This window comes from Calidris pugnax, unplaced genomic scaffold (genome assembly GCF_001431845.1).
Source record: "Calidris pugnax isolate Ruff unplaced genomic scaffold, ASM143184v1 scaffold56, whole genome shotgun sequence".
NCBI lineage: Eukaryota > Metazoa > Chordata > Aves > Charadriiformes > Scolopacidae > Calidris > Calidris pugnax.
This window is the reverse complement of record NW_015090839.1, coordinates 5,167,934-5,193,121: the sequence shown is the minus strand read 5'-3', so window position 1 is coordinate 5,193,121 and position 25,188 is coordinate 5,167,934. Positions and strand designations below refer to the sequence as shown.

At 47.0% G+C, this 25,188-nt stretch overlaps 1 protein-coding gene across 1 annotated transcript in view; it reads left to right on the top strand.

The window, feature by feature from the left end:
• Positions 1 to 25,188, top strand: part of FLVCR2 (feline leukemia virus subgroup C cellular receptor family member 2) — a 52,244-nt gene that overhangs the window by 5,905 nt on the left and 21,151 nt on the right. The window contains exons 2-5 of the mRNA XM_014942019.1: positions 6,864 to 7,005; positions 8,769 to 8,909; positions 14,035 to 14,102; positions 20,477 to 20,580. Of these exons, the coding sequence (XP_014797505.1) occupies positions 6,864 to 7,005; positions 8,769 to 8,909; positions 14,035 to 14,102; positions 20,477 to 20,580 (455 nt within the window). The remainder of the gene's footprint in view (positions 1 to 6,863; positions 7,006 to 8,768; positions 8,910 to 14,034; positions 14,103 to 20,476; positions 20,581 to 25,188) is intronic.

The following is a 25,188-nucleotide window of genomic DNA, read 5'->3' as shown; positions in this document are numbered from 1 at the left end:
TGTGGTTTGCAAACATTTATGTATGTTGACTTCCTGACTATCTGGATTTCAACAGGCTCTTTTGGTTTTGCTGTCAGTGGTACAGAAGAAGCATATTCTGGACAGCAGGCCACAGAAGTATACAGGGTAGGAACTGGCAGCTTCTGCTTTACACAGCTCTTCAGATGGGTATTTTCAATTCTACTGTATCCCCTTATGTAGAAGGGCAGATGGGACCTGTGCTGGTAGCAAAGGATTGGGAAGCTGATGTGTAGTCACAGGGTGTGAGAAGGGGGTGGCTTTCTGCTCTCCACAGATAACAATATGTGAATTGTAGGGTCAGAAAGTTTAGCTGCTCCCATGAAATATCATGGTTATAGCGTGGGAGGCACCTGCAGTTAGAAAAGGAGGGAGCGGTGCAGGAGGGAGCCCTGCAGGGCAGGGCTTGGACACACAGACAAGAGTAGAGGAAGAGGCTGTATTGCCTGGGGCTTTGGAATAGGTACGTCCTCAAAGGTGGTGAATGGAGATCCAGGTCTGACGCATTTAATTATGTTGGCAGAACTGTCGAAGGGGCATCTGGCGTGGGTCCTGTATGTATTGAGTGTGGTTCAAAGTTCTCTTCTCTCATACATGTAAAAAGCAACGTAGTGAGAAGGAGAGCCCTTCTGTTCCCCTTCATAAGGGCTTTCCTACTGCGACAAGAGGCATGTTTTTCAGATCCACCAAACTGTGCAAGTTCCCCCTCCTCCCAGCTGTCAGATGTGTCCTCTTGCTGGTACCAGTTACATTGTGCATCTTTGCACTGGTTTACACTACAGGGTGGCTAGTGTGGGCTATGTGACATCCTGACCCAGTCTCATCTGTTACTGAACAGCATGGATGCTGCTGTACTTGGCTTGGGAACTTGCTGAGATTGCGTTGAAATCATAGTGTCTGAAAAATCTGTTGTATTGGTGTTTATCAAGGTGTAAATTTCAGTCTTTAGATTGCTACAGTTTTTGCCCATTTGGCCAAACCAGTGGGCTGCTGCCTCTGGTGCTTGTGGGGACTCCTGCCTGTGCTGGAGTGCCTGTGGGCCTCTTAAAAATTCACATCACTTTTCTCTTCCTCCATTCCTGATTTGAGTATTTGGTAATAGAGCAGAGTTAGCAGTTTGGTATGTTTGTGTGCGAGTAGTTGGGTTTTCTGATGACTTGTACTTTTGAACTCATGGATGAATACCATCTGGTCCGGACACGTTGTAGAAGAAATTAGTTGAAATAAATTGGTTAAGGTCTTCCACTGATAATGCTTCAGATTTTTTGCCATATGAAGAGGTCCTGTTGATGTGGAAACCTCCCATAAATATCATGTCATGAATGCTGGTGCAAGACTTCATTTACTTCTCCCTCTTTCTTGAATGTTTTCCTTTCACAGTGATCATCTTTTGGCCCTACAGACTTTCTGGCAGGCTTCCTGATTTTACTGTGTTTGAAGAGTTTTGACTTAGTTTGTGAAGTTGATCCCCAGTCTTTTTTGGGCTTAATTATGGTTTTACTTTAGCTTGGTCCAGCTTGTCTTTTGAGGGAGTAATGTCCAGCTTTTGAGTTGGATCATTGTTGGTTTGGTTTTGCCTCTGATGCAGTGTCTTTACGCAGTCTTAATGCCATTTGCAAGCATTTTATTTCATTTTAACAAGCTTCTTTCCTTTTAGGCAGCTCCGTCTTGTGAGTTAAATATTGCCATAGTGCTTTGGAGGGTGGGTTTTTTGTCACTGCTGCAAGGAAGCTGAATTTGAGTGTAGTGCAGACCTGTTCTGTAATATTGATTGTGGTCACACTGTGCTGCTCTAGGTCTAAATCACAAATTGTGCTGCCTCTTATAGGTTCTCTTCAGAAAAGAGTATTTATGGAATCCAAAAATGCAGTCTCTGCATCATCCCTGTCTTGACGCTTATTTAGCCTGCAAGGGCATTGTCGAAATTTCTCACTGCTGTATTTTTTTTTTTCTGCCTTTGCAGCATCTCTCTCTTTCTATCTTTTAACGCTTTAATTGACCTTCTGAGTTTGGTGGTTTCCTCTGTCAATATTTGTGCTTACTTGTGGAATTTTATAGGGCTTCTGTATTCCTGTTGCTGACTCGTAGTTTTCTTTAAGGTGCAGACCCACTCCTCCATCGATCATTCATTTACAATTTTTATGCTGATACCGCACTGATTATCTTCCTTCAGCAGACTCTTAGTATACAAACAGCTAAATTTAAATTAGGCATTCCATTTTCCATTTCAAGACTTCGGGTGCATTTATACCATCTCATTAGCCACTTGCTCTTGGGTTTGTTGCCTGTTCTTGTATACGCTTGAATGTTGAATGTGATGTTGTTGTTGGGACTGGTCCTTGACAAAATTCAGGTAGGAAATACGTTCCTTCTATCTTTTATCAGCCTTTAAAGAATAAGTCATCTGAACAGTGCACTCTGCTGTAGTTGTTGACTTCCCTGGTATTCTCTTTAAAAATTACCTCAAAGCCTTTTTAAAATAAAGTGCCAATGGCCTGATTCGGGAGGAGAGATTCTTGGAGATAAGGACAGTGTTGTGTGTTTGGGGATGCTGAATGATGTGCTGAATCTTGGGAACTAGAGCCTATCTATATAGGTCTTGGAGACCTTTCTCCTGTACAAAGGTTGGAGATGCTAATTTGTGTGCTGGTGAGAGGGACTGCACTACAAACCCTGATGACTGATGGTCTCTATAAGGAGGGTGTCACAGACTGCTGCAGAACCAACCTTGTTTTTAAATTACTTTATTTTCCCAGCCCTGACGTGAGAGGTGTGGAGAAGAGAGAAAAGTTATTTTTCTCTTTCTAAGGCATCTTTAAATTTTCTGATTATCTGGTTACAGTGTTGTCTGTTGGGCAGATGGTGGTGTAGGCACTGTCCTGCTGAGAACTGGGCTAAAAATCTCATTGTGAAACGTAAAGTATGTGTTCTATGATAGTCTTTGTGTTGTTGAGAGCTTGTTTTTGTTGCTAAAAATGGTATGAATAATCCAAGGTCTATGAGTATCCTTCAGGAAATATTCGGTTTTAGTGAAGTCAAGGACCTCATCTTCATAGGATTAACAACATCAGTTGCTCTGAAATATAAAATGTAGCTCCTATTGCTATGAGCTATGATCTTTTTTTTTTTTTTCCCTTCCGTCAACCTAGTCCTTTGCAAAGGTTTAACAAACTCCTAATGGATAAAAGTGGTTCCTGTTTTGGGAGATGAAGAGAGAAGGCAAAACATCCATTTATGGTTCGAAAAATTGTTCAGGTATTTTGAAAAGACAAGAGAAGTGTCCAAGAAAGCTGAATAAGTCTGTGTTCCATTGGGTAAGTGATGACTGTAGGACTTCCCAGTAAAGGATTTCTGAACAATTTGCAAAACAGATTCTCAAGACCTTATTTGCTAGGTACATCAGATCGTTTTTCAGGAAGAAGCTAGAGGGAGATCTGGAAAAAGTGAATCTTGGCTGTGGTCCTGGAGAAATTTATATTGAAGGTCAGAATAAAGCAGGGATCTCTCAGCCTTTCCTGTTTTACTGCAGTTCAGCAGCTCGTGGGACTAGCATGTGATAGCAGAGAGCAGGAAGCCAAGAAATACCTACCACAGGAATCCATCCCGGTTCTTCCAAGAATGAAACGGTGATAAGACAAAGGAGCAATTTACAGGAAGGTGTTTATAGATCGTATTTGGTAAAGGGTGGAGGGGAACACGTGAGACCTGATATCTAAGAGCCAGTAGGACTTTTTCCTTGAATAGAAAGGAACAATGTTGACAGTCTTTTCCTCAAAGCTTGAACCCTTAGGAATGATAAGGAGTTAGGAGTGAAGCCCAGTGTGGTTGTGTCCTGGGCTGGGCAGGCACACAGGAGCCTGCACTTTGTCCACAAGCCCGGCAAAATAACATGCTGGAGAGATGAAGAGGCTTCCACCCTCTGTGAGCGATCCCTGTGAGCATCCACCTGTTGCTGTTGCCTTTTCTGTGCAGCTACAGGGTTGTTTCCCTTGTGCAGAGAAGAGAGAGGTGTGCAATTTAAGGAAGATCAGAGTTTGAAGCCTCTAAGCCAGTTGATAGTTGCGTGCTGGCAGTCGACAAGTCCCTGGTGTCAGCAGGCAGTGCAGAGGAGGAGCGTGAACCTGACCGACCGTGACGAGATGCTGGTAGATGCTGCTAGGCTGTGTCTGAACAATGTTGAGCTCTGGCAAGTTTAGTCCTGTGTGAGAGGCTGCTTGTAGTGTGTTTAACCTTCCTAATAGTCTCTTAAGTTTCTTCCTAAGCTCTTTCAGCCCTTGGCTTGCTATGTGGGACAGCACAACTTGTGTCTGGCTTCAGTGCTTTTAACACACCCCTGAATATTCTCATTCCCGTCAGTGCCGTGCACTGGGGAGGCACTTGGTGAGAGCGAGTCTTGGGGACTCTTGAGGAAGAGTCTTGGTGACTTCCCACTGGTTGCCTGTGATGTTCCAGCACCAACAATGAACTCAGCACAGATGCCTGTTGCTGATCCTGCTTGACCCAGGCTATTCCAGGTCCTAGTGAAGAGCACTGTTTGATGCAGGAGAAGGTACTTGTTTGTAAACTAATATAGGGTGTCTGAATCTAGCAGATAAAGCTTATGTTTCAAACAAACCTCTTTTTGTCTCAAAAATCCACTAGCTAGATGCAGGCGGAGGGAGTTTGTGGAGTTTTCTGGGGCTGGGCATCAAGCACAAGCTGATTTTTATCCCAACTACCAAGTATGGCACCTGAAATGTATTTGTTCTGTGATCTTGATCCTGCCCAGTGAGTAGGTCTTCCAAAAGAGATTTATCAGAGGAAGCATGCAGAAAGCACAAGGAGTTTTTGCTAGAAGGCAGCCCGGACAACGTGTCTGAGCTTGTGCCTGGGTTACAGGGCTCCTGGGTCGTTCTGCTCTGTGTGCTGACATGCTTGGATGTGTTTGCGGGCAGCATAGTCCTCGTCTTTCTTAGTCTTTGCTTTCCAAACCTGTAGAGTCCCTTTCCAGGGACTACGGAAGACATGGAGCACTGCAGAATCCTCCTGTATGGCAGCAGTTGGCTAGTGGTGCTGTCTTGCTGCTCTTCAGTCATCAGTGAGGCATAACCAGTCTCCTCTCCAGTCCAGTCTCTTGGAACAATGGGTCATTGTGGTGCTAATTGATTCCTATTGATCTAATGTTTCCTATAAGGAAATAGTAAACACAGTGGCCTTAATTTGGCTGTATCCTCATTTCCATATCTTGCATACTCCTACCTCATCTCTTAGTGTGATGAGGGCAGTAGCTCTGTAGAGGCTGTATTGAGGTAGCATGAATAACTGGTGGGTGGGATTTTTTTTTTAAGCTGCTAGTTAATATTGGTTCAGTTAGCTCTGTTCTCATACTGTTAGCGCTTTCCTGTGTCCAGGCGAATGGTACAGCCTGCCGAAGAGATTGGAAATCTCTTGTTTCAAGCAAGGATGAGAATGGCACCTGGCATTTCTTTCTTGGGTGCCTTCTCAGTCCTTCCATCTATTGGAGGCTCTTGTGTGTGCCTTGTCACTGTCCACAACAGGAAACACAGGTTTAAATCAGGGAAATAGCAGAAATGAGGGTGTTGCTAAACAAAAAATTGCTTTTGCCCTAAACAGGGGTTAGAGTGCAGAGCAACCAAGAGCTGAGCATGAGCATGGCTCTTTTTCTGATGTCTGAGAGGGCTGCAAGTGCTGGTAAGGGCCAGGGGAACAGGTGAGTAAACAGTGCTTGGGAACCAAACTGTGATTGAAACACAGCCACAAACAGTAAAACACAAAGCAGGGAAAAAAAGTGGCTTTTGTAGGTTCCTCTTGTGTTTAGAGTACTTCTGAATGTGCCGAGTGAATTTTGGCTCAACTTTGTGATGAGTGTGCTCCTAAGCACCAATGCAGGTATTTCTTCTCTCTACCATTTGAGCGTGGCACTGAAGGTGTGTGCCACTGTCAGTCCCACTTATCAGCTCCTTGTCACTGTCCTGGAGAAATAGCTGTGGAGTTAAAAGCCCTAACATCCTTGCTGAAGTGTGCTCCCACTGAAGGACCTCCTCAGCTGGACACGTGGGGCTCTTGGCACAGTAAAGGCCAGAGGTGCAGGGGTTTCTTCTTGCAGCCCTTCAGAACCAGGGGTTTTATCCAGAGGCAGTTGCCAAGCCCCATCACACAACCTTGATGTTTAGGATATGTTCCATCAGCACCTCCATCGCTCTCAACCTCGATGTTTCTCTAGGTTCTCATAGTGGTCTTGTCTGGTTAGCCTTGTCTTGGGAGGGGGCTCATTAGGAAACAGTGTCATAAAGTCCTGAGCCAGATTAATATCTCACTTATTGGGGGAGGGGAAGTTTCTGTCTCTACCCTTGTCTCTGGCTGGAAAATAAATTGGTTCAACTCCTTTACCCAGCAAAGAATTGTGGCGGGTTTTGGTGGTCTGTTTTCTGCCATTTTTAATGAACAAAAGTGGATTACCAGGTGATTAGGCCAGGGCCAGAGCAGGTGCAAGATTAGGAGGGGGATGTGTGCGTGGACAGGAACATACATGCCTGGGGGAGGACAGGGGAAGCAAGACCTCCGTTTTGATGGAGGTATTCATTCTGCTCAATTCTGTTGTAGAAGCTTGTCTTGAATGTCCTGACAATTGTGAGTGCAGTGGGGGGGACCTCTATTATGGCCCAATTGCAATGGGTAGCTAGCTTTTATGTCTTAATTATTGGGTGGTAAAGATTTTCACCTTGGTTGTGAAGTTGGATTAGGCTCAGTTGAGCCCTTAGTGGGCATCAGGGAGCTGAGCTGTGGGGTGGTGGCAGTGTTGTGGTTTTATGTCACACCTCTGTGTATCCCTTCTCTCTCCTCAGCTTGGCATCGCTGTGGGCTTTTTGGTCCCTCCAGTTCTGGTTCCCAATGTGGAGGATGTGGAGAAGTTGGCCTATCACATCAGCATCATGTTCTTCATAACTGCAGGTGTGGCAACAGCCCTGTTCATCCTGGTTGTTATAGGTAAGGAGGTGGGAGAGTGCACATGAAACCAGGTGGGATTGAAAAGATCATCCTGTGTGTGAGGGGCCAGTGTGCTAGGAAACAGGCCAGGGAGGTCATCTGGGGATGAGTCCTAGAAGGCAGCTCACAGGGTCGTGCAATACTGGCTGGAAAATAAATTGGTTCAACTCCTTTACCCAGCAAAGAATTGTGGCGGGTTTTGGTGGTCTGTTTTCTGCCATTTTTAATGAACAAAAGTGGATTGCCAGGTGATTAGGCCAGGACCAGAGCAGGTGCAAGATAAGGAGGGGGGTGTGTGCGTGGACAGGAACATACATGCCTGGGGGAGGACAGGGGAAGCAAGACCTCCATTTTGACGGAGGTATTCATTCTGCTCAATTCTGTTGTAGAAGCTTGTCTTGAATGTCCTGACAATTGTGAGTGCAGTGGGGGGGGACCTCTCTTATGGCCCAATTGCAATGGGTAGCTAGCTTTTATGTCTTAATTATTGGGTGGTAAAGATTTTCACCTTGGTTGTGAAGTTGGATTAGGCTCAGTTGAGCCCTTACTGGTCATCAGGGAGCTGAGCCGTGGGGTGGTGGCAGTGTTGTGGTTTTGTGTCACACCTCTGTGTATCCCTTCTCTCTCCTCAGCTTGGCATCGCTGTGGGCTTTTTGGTCCCTCCAGTTCTGGTTCCCAATGTGGAGGATGTGGAGAAGTTGGCCTATCACATCAGCATCATGTTCTTCATAACTGCGGGTGTGGCAACAGCCCTGTTCATCCTGGTTGTTATAGGTAAGGAGGTGGGAGAGTGCACATGAAACCAGGTGGGATTGAAAAGATCATCCTGTGTGTGAGGGGCCAGTGTGCTAGGAAACAGGCCAGGGAGGTCATCTGGGGATGAGTCCTAGAAGGCAGCTCACAGGGTCGTGCAATACCATATCTTGCTGCTTCAAGCCATTGATGAACATCACGTGTAAAAGGGAGTACAAGAGGTTGTGAGTGAGCCTGCCAAATTGTTCAGTTCATCCTTTGATTGCCTGTGTAATAAAACCCTGGCATGAGTAAGTCCTTTAAAAGCCAGTAGAAATCTTCCAAGGTTCACGGTCATCTTGCCTGCAAACAGGGTGCAGGGACTTGGGTTATGTCTTGGACCTGACTACCTCTTAAGGGTAGGGAGAAAGAGGCAGGTTATCTGTCGTTACAGGAACAAGCTGTTCCTAGGATGAAAAAAGTAACCAGTTATAAGTGGAAAGAAGGAAGCCTTAAGGGCAGTAGCAGGACACCAGAGGTGCCATTCCACTGCTTAACATGTGAAGTGGAAGTCAGATCTTTAGCATGAAAGATTGACAAGTTCACTGGAGAGCAGAGCTTGTCAGCCAAGTTCCATGTAATGCCAGCTGGCTTTTCCCATTCCACTTCTACATTTGTAACTGCATGCAACTCTTTTGCAGCTGGCAGGCCATCATCCTGGAGATAAAGGCATTATTAGTTCTGAGAACTATCTTGTTGCTGCCAGACACTGTCTACACAAAAAGCTAATTGAAAACAAGGTGCCTCCCCCATCACAGGAGTTATGTTGGAGAGACCCTGTTCTTTTCTATTCCTGGATGTGTGGAGATCAAAGCTTAAGGGTGATGGTGTGTTTTGTTTTTACTAAACCCTCTGGTTGCACTTGGTTTTACTAGCCCCTCTGCTGTCCCTTAAATGTCTCAACCCACAGCATGTGCTCAGGCTGACCGATTGCAGTGTTACAAACAGCTCTACTTTGTGTCTGGTTTCAGTCTTCAAGGAGAAGCCCCTGCACCCGCCGAGCCGAGCTCAGGCCTTGATCCAGTCAAGACCGCCAGAGGAGTATTCCTACGTGCAGTCAATCCTCCGTCTGCTCCGTAATGCCAACTTTCTGCTGCTTATGGTCACTTATGGTAAGGTCTGGCCTTTCTTCTGTGCAGTTATCACTGCTAGACATGTTTAGCTTCTCCCTCCCTCTCCATGCTCTGTTGGGACAGTAACTGGCTTGAGTTGTTTTAGGGGAGCAAAGGGCTGGCTGTGCTGTCACAGACCAGGAGTCCTCCTAGCCCAGTAATCTCCAGCAGGGGTTACAAGCAGATGCCTAGGGAAGAACAAAAGCAAGGCAAGCGCACAGAGGACAATGTACCTCCACCACTGTTCTCCTGGTCTTTGACTGTTTTCTGTTCAGGGGATTTCCTTATCCTGTTGTCCTTTTTTCTAGTCAGTTAGTTACTTGCAATGACCTAATCTAAGTGCTAGCCTAAGAAATCTATGGAGCTGTGTCTGAGTGCAAGTCACAGTGCTGGGTGACAGTCCTTTCCCAAGGCAAGGGTATGGCTGCCAGGCGTCCCAGCGGAGGTCATGTGGAGCGTGCAGATGTGCAGACTGTGTCAGCTTCCCTGGCAGCCCCTGTGAGGCAAATGGAAGGAAGGATTGGAGAACATCTTCTTTTGCCATCTGTCCTTGCACACTGGGTTTGCTGCTCGCCTCTCTTCAGCAGTCTTGGTCTGTTTCTCTGAGGGCAGTGTGATGTCTTGAATTTGTTCCCGATGCTGAATTGTCATATGGAAAAGTACTTTTCTCTTTAGCAGAAAGGCCATTGTGGTCTATGCCTGGCTACATAATAGGATGTATTGTAGCCAGCTAGTCTGCGGGGACTGCAGTCATCGCTTCCTACCAGCTTGATGTGGAAGCTCCTCAGGGGGAAAGTTAAATAGGGCTGCAAGTTCTGACAGCAGTTCTGCCTAAGGGACCTGGTGGATGAGTCGCCAGGTTGGAGAGAGTGAGGTGGTGGCTTTGTACCTGCTGAGGGTGCTAATGGTCTTTGGAGTTGTTGAAATTTATTCTCCTTTTTTGGTGCAGTAGCACTCTAGAAATGCCCCTCTCAGATTGCCCTTAAGCTCTGCTGGTTTGCATTGCAGCTGCTGGTTTGGTTTGGGTTTTCGGTTGTCTTTTTTTTTCATAGTACACGATGTCATCTCAGAAAGTGGAGATAGAAAAAAAACTGTCAGTCAAGCTGTATCTAAAAGTTGGATTGTATCATCTGCTCAGTTTGCACTTTCACTTTAGGGAAAAGAAAGGGGAAATCATTTGTTCTAATAGGCATAAACAAGTCCTAAAGGAGAGAGGAGGCCTCTCAGTATGAAGAGCAGCTTTAGAATTTGACCTCCCTGGGATAATTCCCTTCTGGCTGTCATAAACAATGTGGAAAGGCTGTTCAGTGGCTCATAATTCAGTCTCCCTGCTGGTTGATGCATTTATTCTGTCCCTTTCTGTGTCAGCCTCACGTCAGTCTCCAGCTTGACTTGAGATGGTGACTGTTATTCAGAGAGGGAACTATACAGTGAAACTTCTTTTTTTTTTTTTTTTAAACTAGTCTGGCTTTAAAAAGGGGACAGTTTTTCCTAGTCAAGTCAAAAGTTATGTTGGCTGAGATTTATGACATCTGCACCTACCTGAGTCCAACTGAGTCATCCTACCTAGTGAACATGAAGATACCTGCAGCCTCCCTTTGATTTTGTATTAGCATAGTGTGTGTCAGGGGAGAGAAGGGGAAACCTACTGCTTGTTCGTCTCCCCTGGCTGTAGGAGGAATGAGGGCCTGGTCAAATCAGGTCTACAGACCTTTAAGGTCTTGATATTCCCAGCAGCTGCCAAGTCCTTTCCTGTGATAGGACTTGCAGTGCTGGAAACATTGGTGGCACAGTGGCTTTGTGCTAGTGAACTGTTTTTCAGGAAAACCTTTTTCCCAAAGGCTGCCGATGTCAATTCTATAAAGCTGAGGCATACCATGGTGTGGGCATTAAGAAACTCCAAGTGTATTGGGTTGGGCTTTGCACTGGAGAGGATGTTGCTACTGGGAGGCAGTAGGCAGAACAGGGTGGGAAAGACTGGTAAAGACAGCCCCAGAGAATCAGCCTTTGAAAAGGTGATGGGGCAGCAAGGAGGATGCAGGGCAGTGAGATCTGTTGTCCTGGAGGATTATGAGTGTGAAGAAGAGGGAGACCAATAGTCTGGCATGTAGGCAATAGGCTGCTTAGCTTTAGAAGACTCAGGTTCTAGTCTAAGGCAATAGGCAATAAACTTCCTCTTTGGAGGTAGTTCCTTTTGGAGCCGTAGGCAATAGACTTCCCCTTTCTAGCTTCTGTAAAAGTGAGGAGGCACTGTGATGTCTCAAAAATGTTCATCTACAGCTCATTACAAGCAAACCATGGCAACTAGCTAGTGAATTGGGTGGGACTGGACCTTCAGATGTCCTTCTCCCAGCTACTAGTTCTGATTTTCCTCATCTGCATGTGCAAATGGGCACTGGCCCATTGGAAACAACCCTTGCCTCTTTTATGAGCATTCAAACAGCTGTAATTCACAGAGAAAATTAACTGAGCAACTGTGACATGTGAAATGCCCACAACTTTTTCCAGCCCTCACAAATGCAAATTCAGCACATTGTCTTGATTCTTAGAATATTTTGCCTGACTCTGGTGCCAAGTGTTACTGCCAACTCTACATCGCTTTCTGCCCAGCTTGGGAGCAGGGGCCCTTCTCTCTCTTGGAAATTGCATGTATCACAGAGCTGCTGTGAAGCTGGTGTACTGGCAGCATGAGCTGCCAGAGCAGTGTTTGGCTGTCCCCAAAAGGCTTTTGGCCTCTTGGCTGGGCAAGAAGCAGAGGGACACAAATGATCATTCCATGTTTATGCTCAGCTTTGAAGTTAAGCAGTAGCGGGTAGAGGGATGGTGCTGATCTGCCATGTTCCCATGTCCTGGCACTGCAGTTTGTGGTGTCTCCTAGTGAGCAGGGTGCCCCAGAGATGGAGATAGGATGAAGGTGACTTTGGCAAAACAGCCCACAAAAGCCTTAGCCAAGTGGGACTGTTTAGTTTGAGGAAGGGGAGGCTAAGGGGAGACTTCATCACTCTCTACAACTACTTGAAAGGACACTGTAGAGAGGTTGGTGCTGGTCTCTTCTCACAGGTAATTAGCGATAGAACAAGAGGGAATGGATTCAAGCTGCAACAGGGTAGGTTTAGACTGGACATTAGGAAAAAATTCTTCACAGAAAGAGTGGTCAGACACTGGAATAGGCTGCCCAGGGAGGTGGTTGAGTCACCATCCCTGAAAGTGTTTAAGAGTCATTTAGATGCGGTGTTGGGGAATATGGTTTAGGGGAGAACTTTGTAGAGTAGGGTAGATGGTTGGACTTGATGATCCCAAGGGTCTTTTCCAACCTGAATGATTCTATGATTCTAAGTGTTTCAAAGAGCCAGCTTTCAAGGCTGGAGGGCTCCTCCTTGCTGTGGAATCTCTGATTGTTCACCTCACTCCCTGGCTGCTGGCCCTGCTGGAATTTCCAGCCTTTTTGAGTAACTCTTGGAAAGGACTGACAGATTCCTCCCGCCTAAAGAGCATGTCACACAACTTACTAGCCTCTTCTGTAACCCTTTGACACGTTTTTTGGAGCAGGGAGTGTTGTTACAGGCAGTTGGCTTATTTGGGATCACTTGCGTAAGATTCTTCATCTGTTCTCTGTGCCATGAAGATCCGCTTAATGTTATCAGAGACGGCGTGTGAATGAAGTGTGATGTCCCCTCCAGCTGCTGATCTTGAGGCTTCTCAGCGCTTCAGGATCTGTGCAGGACAATGGGTATCCAATGTCCTAGTGGACAGGACTAGGTACAGGGATGGTGCTGAGTACTTCGGGGACAGGGGAGCTGGAGGACTTCAGGGTTAGGGGACCTCAGGGTTTTGTTCCCTTTCTCAAAACTCTGCCTGCTAGACTGCACTTCTCTATTGCGATGTTTCTGCTTTTAGCTGAGGCTGACAGAAGAAAAGTAGGAAGTGGGAACTTGACATGTATCCGTTCTGTCAGGATTTCAGGCAGCTGTGCCAGAGTTTTTTGAAACCCATGTCTCCTTATGGAGCCTATAGATGTGAGCTGAAGTGGTGAAATCTGTGTTGCATCCCTCCCCTCATCAGGATCACTGAAGCCTTGAAGAGAAACTAACTGCAAATGTAAATGACTTTCTGAGAAGAAAGTTGCGCTGACTGTTACAGACCTCATCCACCTGGGGAAGATTTCTCAGTATCACCCAAGGTGAGAGTGTAGCCGTTGGGGTACTGCTGGTCCAGCGCCCATGTGGCTGTTCTTGTCTACTATAATGAAAGCTTTTGGGTTTTGTCCCCTTTGGGAAGGCGTTTAACTCAACCAGAGTTGTATCTAAGCTGGAGCAGAGTGTCTGAACGGGGCTTGACCAGTATCACCCCAACGGTTTCCATTCTCACCTTGGGTGATACTGAGAAACCTTCACCAGGTGGCTGATGCCTGTAACAGTTAATCTAACTTCCCTTTCAGAAAGACAATTACTTTCACAGTTGTTTTTTTTTTTTTTAGGCATCAGTGGTATCTTTTAAAATGCAAGACTTTTCCCATGCAGACACACACAGCAGGTGCCTGGGGGAAGTGCTGTCTGTGCTTCACCATCAACCCTGCTCCTACTTGCCTTCTGGTGTTTCTTGGCTTGGAGACGATGTTTTTTACTGGCTCTCAGCAGGGACAGTGCTAGGAGGCTTTTCTCTGGAAGGAAACCACATAGGTCAGTGGCACTGGTGTTAATTGAATCTCAGATCTTTGTTAAAGGTGTGATGATGAGGCAGGTGCTTTTCTAGTATATTATCTTGGCTGGGAAGAGGAGAAAACTCCAATGCTAAAAATGGATCTGGCTGTGAGGAAGGGTTGAGACCCTATGCAGGACTTGAAAGGCCTTTTAGTACCAGAAATCTGCACAGCCCTTCCTCTAGTTGCTAAGGTAAGAACCACCCTGAAACTACAGGGTGCTTCCTCCTGCATGCTGAGATCCAGGTGTACTTGTCCTTCTCTCAGTAACCTATGTCTAGCCAGTCTGTCTGGCTCTCCTGAGACTTGGCAGCTGTATTATGGATCACTGCTCCCGAAGATCTCTCTCTCTGCGTTTCTACCTTTTCACTACCCAGGAGGAGAGTAGCAGGCTCTGAATGTGCTGCATTTTTATCCCCCTCTCAGGTCTGAATACAGGTTGCTTCTACGCCCTGTCCACTCTGCTGAACCGCATGGTGATCCATCACTACCCAGTAAGTGCATCCAACCCTCAAGGTCCTCTGATGCTTTCTGTTGTCTGGTGCTGACTGCCAAAGGAGTGTCTGTGAGAAATGCAATGCCACAGCACTTCTGGCTGGCTCTGGCACTGGCTGGAAAATAAATTGGTTCAACTCCTTTACCCAGCAAAGAATTGTGGCGGGTTTTGGTGGTCTGTTTTCTGCCATTTTTAATGAACAAAAGTGGATTGCCAGGTGATTAGGCCAGGACCAGAGCAGGTGCAAGATAAGGAGGGGGGTGTGTGCGTGGACAGGAACATACATGCCTGGGGGAGGACAGGGGAAGCAAGACCTCCATTTTGACGGAGGTATTCATTCTGCTCAATTCTGTTGTAGAAGCTTGTCTTGAATGTCCTGACAATTGTGAGTGCAGTGGGGGGGGACCTCTCTTATGGCCCAATTGCAATGGGTAGCTAGCTTTTATGTCTTAATTATTGGGTGGTAAAGATTTTCACCTTGGTTGTGACAGAGGACAATGTACCTCCACCACTGTTCTTGTAGTCTTTCACTGACTTTTCTGTTCAGGGGATTTCCTTATCCTGCTGTCTTTTCTAGTCAGTTAGTCACTTGCAATGACCTAATCTGAGTGCTTAACAGAGGACAATGTACCTCCACCACTGTTCTCCTGGTCTTTGACTGTTTTCTGTTCAGGGGATTTCCTTATCCTGTTGTCCTTTTTTCTAGTCAGTTAGTTACTTGCAATGACCTAATCTAAGTGCTAGCCTAAGAAATCTATGGAGCTGTGTCTGAGTGCAAGTCACAGTGCTGGGTGACAGTCCTTTCCCAAGGCAAGGGTATGGCTGCCAGGCGTCCCAGCGGAGGTCATGTGGAGCGTGCAGATGTGCAGACTGTGTCAGCTTCCCTGGCAGCCCCTGTGAGGCAAATGGAAGGAAGGATTGGAGAACATCTTCTTTTGCCATCTGTCCTTGCACACTGGGTTTGCTGCTCGCCTCTCTTCAGCAGTCTTGGTCTGTTTCTCTGAGGGCAGTGTGATGTCTTGAATTTGTTCCCGATGCTGAATTGTCATATGGAAAAGTACTTTTCTCTTTAGCAGAAAGGCCATTGTGGTCTATGCCTGGCTACATAATAGGATGTATTGTAGCCAGCTAGTCTGCGGGGACTGCAGTCATCGCTTCCTACCAGCTTGATGTGGAAGCTCCTCAGGGGGAAAGTTAAATAGGGCTGCAAGTTCTGACAGCAGTTCTGCCTAAGGGACCTGGTGGATGAGTCGCCAGGTTGGAGAGAGTGAGGTGGTGGCTTTGTACCTGCTGAGGGTGCTAATGGTCTTTGGAGTTGTTGAAATTTATTCTCCTTTTTTGGTGCAGTAGCACTCTAGAAATGCCCCTCTCAGATTGCCCTTAAGCTCTGCTGGTTTGCATTGCAGCTGCTGGTTTGGTTTGGGTTTTCGGTTGTCTTTTTTTTTCATAGTACACGATGTCATCTCAGAAAGTGGAGATAGAAAAAACTGTCAGTCAGGCTGTGTCTAAAAGTTGGATTGTATCATCTGCTCAGTTTGCACTTTCACTTTAGGGAAAAGAAAGGGGAAATCATTTGTTCTAATAGGCATAAACAAGTCCTAAAGGAGAGAGGAGGCCTCTCAGTATGAAGAGCAGCTTTAGAATCTGACCTCCCTGGGATAATTCCCTTCTGGCTGTCATAAACAATGTGGAAAGGCTGTTCAGTGGCTCATAATTCAGTCTCCCTGCTGGTTGATGCATTTATTCTGTCCCTTTCTGTGTCAGCCTCACGTCAGTCTCCAGCTTGACTTGAGATGGTGACTGTTATTCAGAGAGGGAACTATACAGTGAAACTTCTTTTTTTTTTTTTTTTAAACTAGTCTGGCTTTAAAAAGGGGACAGTTTTTCCTAGTCAAGTCAAAAGTTATGTTGGCTGAGATTTATGACATCTGCACCTACCTGAGTCCAACTGAGTCATCCTACCTAGTGAACATGAAGATACCTGCAGCCTCCCTTTGATTTTGTATTAGCATAGTGTGTGTCAGGGGAGAGAAGGGGAAACCTACTGCTTGTTCGTCTCCCCTGGCTGTAGGAGGAATGAGGGCCTGGTCAAATCAGGTCTACAGACCTTTAAGGTCTTGATATTCCCAGCAGCTGCCAAGTCCTTTCCTGTGATAGGACTTGCAGTGCTGGAAACATTGGTGGCACAGTGGCTTTGTGCTAGTGAACTGTTTTTCAGGAAAACCTTTTTCCCAAAGGCTGCCGATGTCAATTCTATAAAGCTGAGGCATACCATGGTGTGGGCATTAAGAAACTCCAAGTGTATTGGGTTGGGCTTTGCACTGGAGAGGATGTTGCTACTGGGAGGCAGTAGGCAGAACAGGGTGGGAAAGACTGGTAAAGACAGCCCCAGAGAATCAGCCTTTGAAAAGGTGATGGGGCAGCAAGGAGGATGCAGGGCAGTGAGATCTGTTGTCCTGGAGGATTATGAGTGTGAAGAAGAGGGAGACCAATAGTCTGGCATGTAGGCAATAGGCTGCTTAGCTTTAGAAGACTCAGGTTCTAGTCTAAGGCAATAGGCAATAAACTTCCTCTTTGGAGGTAGTTCCTTTTGGAGCCGTAGGCAATAGACTTCCCCTTTCTAGCTTCTGTAAAAGTGAGGAGGCACTGTGATGTCTCAAAAATGTTCATCTACAGCTCATTACAAGCAAACCATGGCAACTAGCTAGTGAATTGGGTGGGACTGGACCTTCAGATGTCCTTCTCCCAGCTACTAGTTCTGATTTTCCTCATCTGCATGTGCAAATGGGCACTGGCCCATTGGAAACAACCCTTGCCTCTTTTATGAGCATTCAAACAGCTGTAATTCACAGAGAAAATTAACTGAGCAACTGTGACATGTGAAATGCCCACAACTTTTTCCAGCCCTCACAAATGCAAATTCAGCACATTGTCTTGATTCTTAGAATATTTTGCCTGACTCTGGTGCCAAGTGTTACTGCCAACTCTACATCGCTTTCTGCCCAGCTTGGGAGCAGGGGCCCTTCTCTCTCTTGGAAATTGCATGTATCACAGAGCTGCTGTGAAGCTGGTGTACTGGCAGCATGAGCTGCCAGAGCAGTGTTTGGCTGTCCCCAAAAGGCTTTTGGCCTCTTGGCTGGGCAAGAAGCAGAGGGACACAAATGATCATTCCATGTTTATGCTCAGCTTTGAAGTTAAGCAGTAGCGGGTAGAGGGATGGTGCTGATCTGCCATGTTCCCATGTCCTGGCACTGCAGTTTGTGGTGTCTCCTAGTGAGCAGGGTGCCCCAGAGATGGAGATAGGATGAAGGTGACTTTGGCAAAACAGCCCACAAAAGCCTTAGCCAAGTGGGACTGTTTAGTTTGAGGAAGGGGAGGCTAAGGGGAGACTTCATCACTCTCTACAACTACTTGAAAGGACACTGTAGAGAGGTTGGTGCTGGTCTCTTCTCACAGGTAATTAGCGATAGAACAAGAGGGAATGGATTCAAGCTGCAACAGGGTAGGTTTAGACTGGACATTAGGAAAAAATTCTTCACAGAAAGAGTGGTCAGACACTGGAATAGGCTGCCCAGGGAGGTGGTTGAGTCACCATCCCTGAAAGTGTTTAAGAGTCATTTAGATGCGGTGTTGGGGAATATGGTTTAGGGGAGAACTTTGTAGAGTAGGGTAGATGGTTGGACTTGATGATCCCAAGGGTCTTTTCCAACCTGAATGATTCTATGATTCTAAGTGTTTCAAAGAGCCAGCTTTCAAGGCTGGAGGGCTCCTCCTTGCTGTGGAATCTCTGATTGTTCACCTCACTCCCTGGCTGCTGGCCCTGCTGGAATTTCCAGCCTTTTTGAGTAACTCTTGGAAAGGACTGACAGATTCCTCCCGCCTAAAGAGCATGTCACACAACTTACTAGCCTCTTCTGTAACCCTTTGACACGTTTTTTGGAGCAGGGAGTGTTGTTACAGGCAGTTGGCTTATTTGGGATCACTTGCGTAAGATTCTTCATCTGTTCTCTGTGCCATGAAGATCCGCTTAATGTTATCAGAGACGGCGTGTGAATGAAGTGTGATGTCCCCTCCAGCTGCTGATCTTGAGGCTTCTCAGCGCTTCAGGATCTGTGCAGGACAATGGGTATCCAATGTCCTAGTGGACAGGACTAGGTACAGGGATGGTGCTGAGTACTTCGGGGACAGGGGAGCTGGAGGACTTCAGGGTTAGGGGACCTCAGGGTTTTGTTCCCTTTCTCAAAACTCTGCCTGCTAGACTGCACTTCTCTATTGCGATGTTTCTGCTTTTAGCTGAGGCTGACAGAAGAAAAGTAGGAAGTGGGAACTTGACATGTATCCGTTCTGTCAGGATTTCAGGCAGCTGTGCCAGAGTTTTTTGAAACCCATGTCTCCTTATGGAGCCTATAGATGTGAGCTGAAGTGGTGAAATCTGTGTTGCATCCCTCCCCTCATCAGGATCACTGAAGCCTTGAAGAGAAACTAACTGCAAATGTAAATGACTTTCTGAGAAGAAAGTTGCGCTGACTGTTACAGACCTCATCCACCTGGGGAAGATTTCTCAGTATCACCCAAGGTGAGAGTGTAGCCGTTGGGGTACTGCTGGTCCAGCGCCCATGTGGCTGTTCTTGTCTACTATAATGAAAGCTTTTGGGTTTTGTCCCCTTTGGGAAGGCGTTTAACTCAACCAGAGTTGTATCTAAGCTGGAGCAGAGTGTCTGAACGGGGCTTGACCAGTATCACCCCAACGGTTTCCATTCTCACCTTGGGTGATACTGAGAAACCTTCACCAGGTGGCTGATGCCTGTAACAGTTAATCTAACTTCCCTTTCAGAAAGACAATTACTTTCACAGTTGTTTTTTTTTTTTTTAGGCATCAGTGGTATCTTTTAAAATGCAAGACTTTTCCCATGCAGACACACACAGCAGGTGCCTGGGGGAAGTGCTGTCTGTGCTTCACCATCAACCCTGCTCCTACTTGCCTTCTGGTGTTTCTTGGCTTGGAGACGATGTTTTTTACTGGCTCTCAGCAGGGACAGTGCTAGGAGGCTTTTCTCTGGAAGGAAACCACATAGGTCAGTGGCACTGGTGTTAATTGAATCTCAGATCTTTGTTAAAGGTGTGATGATGAGGCAGGTGCTTTTCTAGTATATTATCTTGGCTGGGAAGAGGAGAAAACTCCAATGCTAAAAATGGATCTGGCTGTGAGGAAGGGTTGAGACCCTATGCAGGACTTGAAAGGCCTTTTAGTACCAGAAATCTGCACAGCCCTTCCTCTAGTTGCTAAGGTAAGAACCACCCTGAAACTACAGGGTGCTTCCTCCTGCATGCTGAGATCCAGGTGTACTTGTCCTTCTCTCAGTAACCTATGTCTAGCCAGTCTGTCTGGCTCTCCTGAGACTTGGCAGCTGTATTATGGATCACTGCTCCCGAAGATCTCTCTCTCTGCGTTTCTACCTTTTCACTACCCAGGAGGAGAGTAGCAGGCTCTGAATGTGCTGCATTTTTATCCCCCTCTCAGGTCTGAATACAGGTTGCTTCTACGCCCTGTCCACTCTGCTGAACCGCATGGTGATCCATCACTACCCAGTAAGTGCATCCAACCCTCAAGGTCCTCTGATGCTTTCTGTTGTCTGGTGCTGACTGCCAAAGGAGTGTCTGTGAGAAATGCAATGCCACAGCACTTCTGGCTGGCTCTGGCACAAGTTGGCTGGCTGGCAGGGGTTCCTTTAGTTCTTTACCCCACTCTGTGTGGAAGCTGGTGAGTTCCAGTGAAGACAGCTCTCTTACACCCTAAATGACAGCATGTTCTTCCGAGAAATTCTTCCAGCAACTGCCTCCACCATGTTCCTGACAGTGATTTCTACTGGAACATATGAACCAGGAGGCTGCCCACACTCAGGCTCTGGTGGCAGAAGAGTGGGGTACCTCAGTAGCTGAGCTACTCTAGAGTTTACTGCTGGGGCTGTGGGTCAGAGAGGTCCTTTCTGTGCTGCCTTATAGGGGGTCCCAGTATTTCCTGGTCAATCTGGCCCAAATCCTAACATTAGACAGCAAGCGTCACAGGGTTTATGCTGACTCCTCTGAGAGTGTCTGTTCACGCTGGCTGGTGTTCACTTTTTTCTCTGGGCTGGCTCAGAGAGAAGTGACAAACCACTTTTCTTTGTGGGCCAGAACAGGACACTGTATTGGCTCACAGTGGGTCCAAAACTGTTCTTGCAAAGGTTAGTTCTAGTAGTGTGTTACCAGCAGAAGACACGTATGGGACACTAACTTTGGTGTGTCTTCCTCTCAGGGTTCCCTGCACTTTGCTTCTTGTTGGATATGACTTAGCTTCTGCATTTGTGTGAGTGTGTGTGTGTCTCACCACAGGGGGAGGAGGTGAATGCTGGCAGGATTGGACTCACCATTGTACTGTCGGGGATGGTTGGGGCTTTGATCTCCGGCATCTGGTTGGACAGAACCAAAACATACAAGTAAGTCCCTTGTTTGCCTCTGTCCCCCTAGGGAATGTGCTCTTCCCCCATACAAGGAGCAACCTCGTGCAGTTGCAACTTGGCAGTCCAACGACTGAATCATTGGGAGGGCTTGTAGGAAGAAAAATACAGTTCTTCAAAATCCATTTAGTCTAAAGTGACGTTTGGAGCTGTGTGGTGTTAGTCTGCACTGGTCCCATACAAGGTCTGTTTCTAGTCCCTAGGGAAGCACAGGGAGAGGATGAGATGGTCCAGCAGCTGTCAGGGATGAGAGAGTTCTTGGCACAAGCAGAATCAAGACTGTACCAGACTATTTCTCAGCCCTTACAAACCAGCTTCTGTGAATCTTTGTCCAGCTTAATGAAAGGCACATTGAATCTGGTGCCCAGAGGCATTGTGTGCAGGCATGTTGCTATATTTAGGGCAAGCATAAGGGGTATTGGGGCTGTGCGTGGATGATTCTGGATTTGTTGCCTAGTGGCTTGGGAAGGTGAATCTGGCCAGCATACCCTGCTATCTGCAAAGGGATAAGAGTATGTGGGTGTCCTGCAGCTCCCAGTCCTCAGGAACTCAGATCTCACTGACAGACTTCTGTAGGGTGTCCTGGGGGATGAAGAATGCCTCTCATGTCTTATATTGGGGTCCGTGTAATCAGCTTATTAGTTTCCCTGCTGGCTTTCAGAGCTGTGCTATAACCTGTTGGTTGGGTTGAGTGAGAGGGGGCTTTACTGGTGATGTGCTGGTGATGAGCAGACAGCAACTTTGGAGTTCTTGTCCTTGCAGCAGCTTTTCACCTGAGGGAGTCCCACCGCCATTATCCTACCTGGTATCTTGGGCCAGAAAAGCAGCTTAGATGAATCTGGCTAGCTGTGGGCTTGCATCTTCTGAAGTGGCCTCTGGCACTAGCTGGTACTTTGGGGATCAAAACCAGAGAGAAAATGGGCTTCTCTAACAAGAAAGAATGGTAGCTGAGGTCTCCTGGGGGTGCTGGGGAAGAGGAGCAGATGAGTAATACAGAGACAGGCAGGTTGTTGTTGCTGTTTCTAGATCACTGTGTGCCGCTGAGTGGTTCTCGTTCGGCAGTCCTGGGAAATAGAAACACAGCTGCTAGGAACTGCCCCAGCAAACTGTGCAATGGAGCTTGTGTGTCTTTCCAGTCCAGGTCTAATGGTAAGATAGCCTCAACTACCACTGCCAGGGCAGATGGTCTTCCTGGTTCTCCCAGCTAGGTTGCAGCACGAGTGCTGAGGAACTTTGTGGCTCACGCAAAGTTCTTGACTTGAAATTTGGCAGAATGGGAGAGGTGGGGGAAAAAAAATTCCTGGATTTGTCCCCTGCTTGCTTGGAGGGGGACCACATAGCTGGGCAGAGCTTGCTGAGAGTGCAGAAAAATGCAGCTATGGCACCTGTGGAATTTATCCTACAGACCCCAGGGACTATCTGGGAATAGATTTAGCCTTAGGTGAGGAAAAACACTGCTAAGAATTTCTTCTCCATTGCCGCCCACAAAGTGGATTTCTGTGGAACTAGCAAAAATTTTGAGTGCTACAGAGTCTTTATTTAGCCCCATTTAAAAGTCTATTTAAAAAAACTGTCAAGATGCCAGATGTTCTAGGTAGGTACCCTCCCCCTTCCCTCTGCTGCTCAGGCAGTGTCAGGAGCAAAATGGTAAGCACATGAAAATCAGGAAGGAAAGATGTCAAGTCCTTTTTTTTTAGGGAGAGAGGGAAGCAAGTGAATGGGATCCAGCTGTGATTGAGGGGAGCAGGGGGAGGTTAATAACAGAAGGAATTGCAGAGCTCTACATGCGTGTTTGATCTTTACTGTCCCATCAGCAGTTCCTTGAAAGGGTGAAGCTGTGCTAAGTCAGGCTTTCCCCATCTGTCATGCTCAGGCACCAAATGGCCTTGCATTCTTGCTATTATTTGGCAGGCAAGTCCCTACAGCAGCCCCTGTGCTGTTCATATGTTTAGAATTAGCAGGCACAGATTTGGCCCATACAAATACGTGAGTTACGTTGTGACGAGTGAACAGTCCCAGAACTGAGGTGGTGGCTTGTTAAGAACAGCCCACTGCTTCAAAAGGACACGTTTTGACATCACATTAAGTAGGGCTCCATGTACACCCTTCAGGTTCTTGGCTAAGAGGATAGATGGAATTGTGACACCTGGAGACTATTGGGTATGTTGATATTTGTAGGGGAATCTGGCTCAGAACCAGAGGTTTGGGGACCTGGCTGGAAAATAAATTGGTTCAACTCCTTTACCCAGCAAAGAATTGTGGCGGGTTTTGGTGGTCTGTTTTCTGCCATTTTTAATGAACAAAAGTGGATTGCCAGGTGATTAGGCCAGGACCAGAGCAGGTGCAAGATAAGGAGGGGGGTGTGTGCGTGGACAGGAACATACATGCCTGGGGGAGGACAGGGGAAGCAAGACCTCCATTTTGACGGAGGTATTCATTCTGCTCAATTCTGTTGTAGAAGCTTGTCTTGAATGTCCTGACAATTGTGAGTGCAGTGGGGGGGGACCTCTCTTATGGCCCAATTGCAATGGGTAGCTAGCTTTTATGTCTTAATTATTGGGTGGTAAAGATTTTCACCTTGGTTGTGAAGTTGGATTAGGCTCAGTTGAGCCCTTACTGGTCATCAGGGAGCTGAGCCGTGGGGTGGTGGCAGTGTTGTGGTTTTGTGTCACACCTCTGTGTATCCCTTCTCTCTCCTCAGCTTGGCATCGCTGTGGGCTTTTTGGTCCCTCCAGTTCTGGTTCCCAATGTGGAGGATGTGGAGAAGTTGGCCTATCACATCAGCATCATGTTCTTCATAACTGCGGGTGTGGCAACAGCCCTGTTCATCCTGGTTGTTATAGGTAAGGAGGTGGGAGAGTGCACATGAAACCAGGTGGGATTGAAAAGATCATCCTGTGTGTGAGGGGCCAGTGTGCTAGGAAACAGGCCAGGGAGGTCATCTGGGGATGAGTCCTAGAAGGCAGCTCACAGGGTCGTGCAATACCATATCTTGCTGCTTCAAGCCATTGATGAACATCACGTGTAAAAGGGAGTACAAGAGGTTGTGAGTGAGCCTGCCAAATTGTTCAGTTCATCCTTTGATTGCCTGTGTAATAAAACCCTGGCATGAGTAAGTCCTTTAAAAGCCAGTAGAAATCTTCCAAGGTTCACGGTCATCTTGCCTGCAAACAGGGTGCAGGGACTTGGGTTATGTCTTGGACCTGACTACCTCTTAAGGGTAGGGAGAAAGAGGCAGGTTATCTGTCGTTACAGGAACAAGCTGTTCCTAGGATGAAAAAAGTAACCAGTTATAAGTGGAAAGAAGGAAGCCTTAAGGGCAGTAGCAGGACACCAGAGGTGCCATTCCACTGCTTAACATGTGAAGTGGAAGTCAGATCTTTAGCATGAAAGATTGACAAGTTCACTGGAGAGCAGAGCTTGTCAGCCAAGTTCCATGTAATGCCAGCTGGCTTTTCCCATTCCACTTCTACATTTGTAACTGCATGCAACTCTTTTGCAGCTGGCAGGCCATCATCCTGGAGATAAAGGCATTATTAGTTCTGAGAACTATCTTGTTGCTGCCAGACACTGTCTACACAAAAAGCTAATTGAAAACAAGGTGCCTCCCCCATCACAGGAGTTATGTTGGAGAGACCCTGTTCTTTTCTATTCCTGGATGTGTGGAGATCAAAGCTTAAGGGTGATGGTGTGTTTTGTTTTTACTAAACCCTCTGGTTGCACTTGGTTTTACTAGCCCCTCTGCTGTCCCTTAAATGTCTCAACCCACAGCATGTGCTCAGGCTGACCGATTGCAGTGTTACAAACAGCTCTACTTTGTGTCTGGTTTCAGTCTTCAAGGAGAAGCCCCTGCACCCGCCGAGCCGAGCTCAGGCCTTGATCCAGTCAAGACCGCCAGAGGAGTATTCCTACGTGCAGTCAATCCTCCGTCTGCTCCGTAATGCCAACTTTCTGCTGCTTATGGTCACTTATGGTAAGGTCTGGCCTTTCTTCTGTGCAGTTATCACTGCTAGACATGTTTAGCTTCTCCCTCCCTCTCCATGCTCTGTTGGGACAGTAACTGGCTTGAGTTGTTTTAGGGGAGCAAAGGGCTGGCTGTGCTGTCACAGACCAGGAGTCCTCCTAGCCCAGTAATCTCCAGCAGGGGTTACAAGCAGATGCCTAGGGAAGAACAAAAGCAAGGCAAGCGCACAGAGGACAATGTACCTCCACCACTGTTCTCCTGGTCTTTGACTGTTTTCTGTTCAGGGGATTTCCTTATCCTGTTGTCCTTTTTTCTAGTCAGTTAGTTACTTGCAATGACCTAATCTAAGTGCTAGCCTAAGAAATCTATGGAGCTGTGTCTGAGTGCAAGTCACAGTGCTGGGTGACAGTCCTTTCCCAAGGCAAGGGTATGGCTGCCAGGCGTCCCAGCGGAGGTCATGTGGAGCGTGCAGATGTGCAGACTGTGTCAGCTTCCCTGGCAGCCCCTGTGAGGCAAATGGAAGGAAGGATTGGAGAACATCTTCTTTTGCCATCTGTCCTTGCACACTGGGTTTGCTGCTCGCCTCTCTTCAGCAGTCTTGGTCTGTTTCTCTGAGGGCAGTG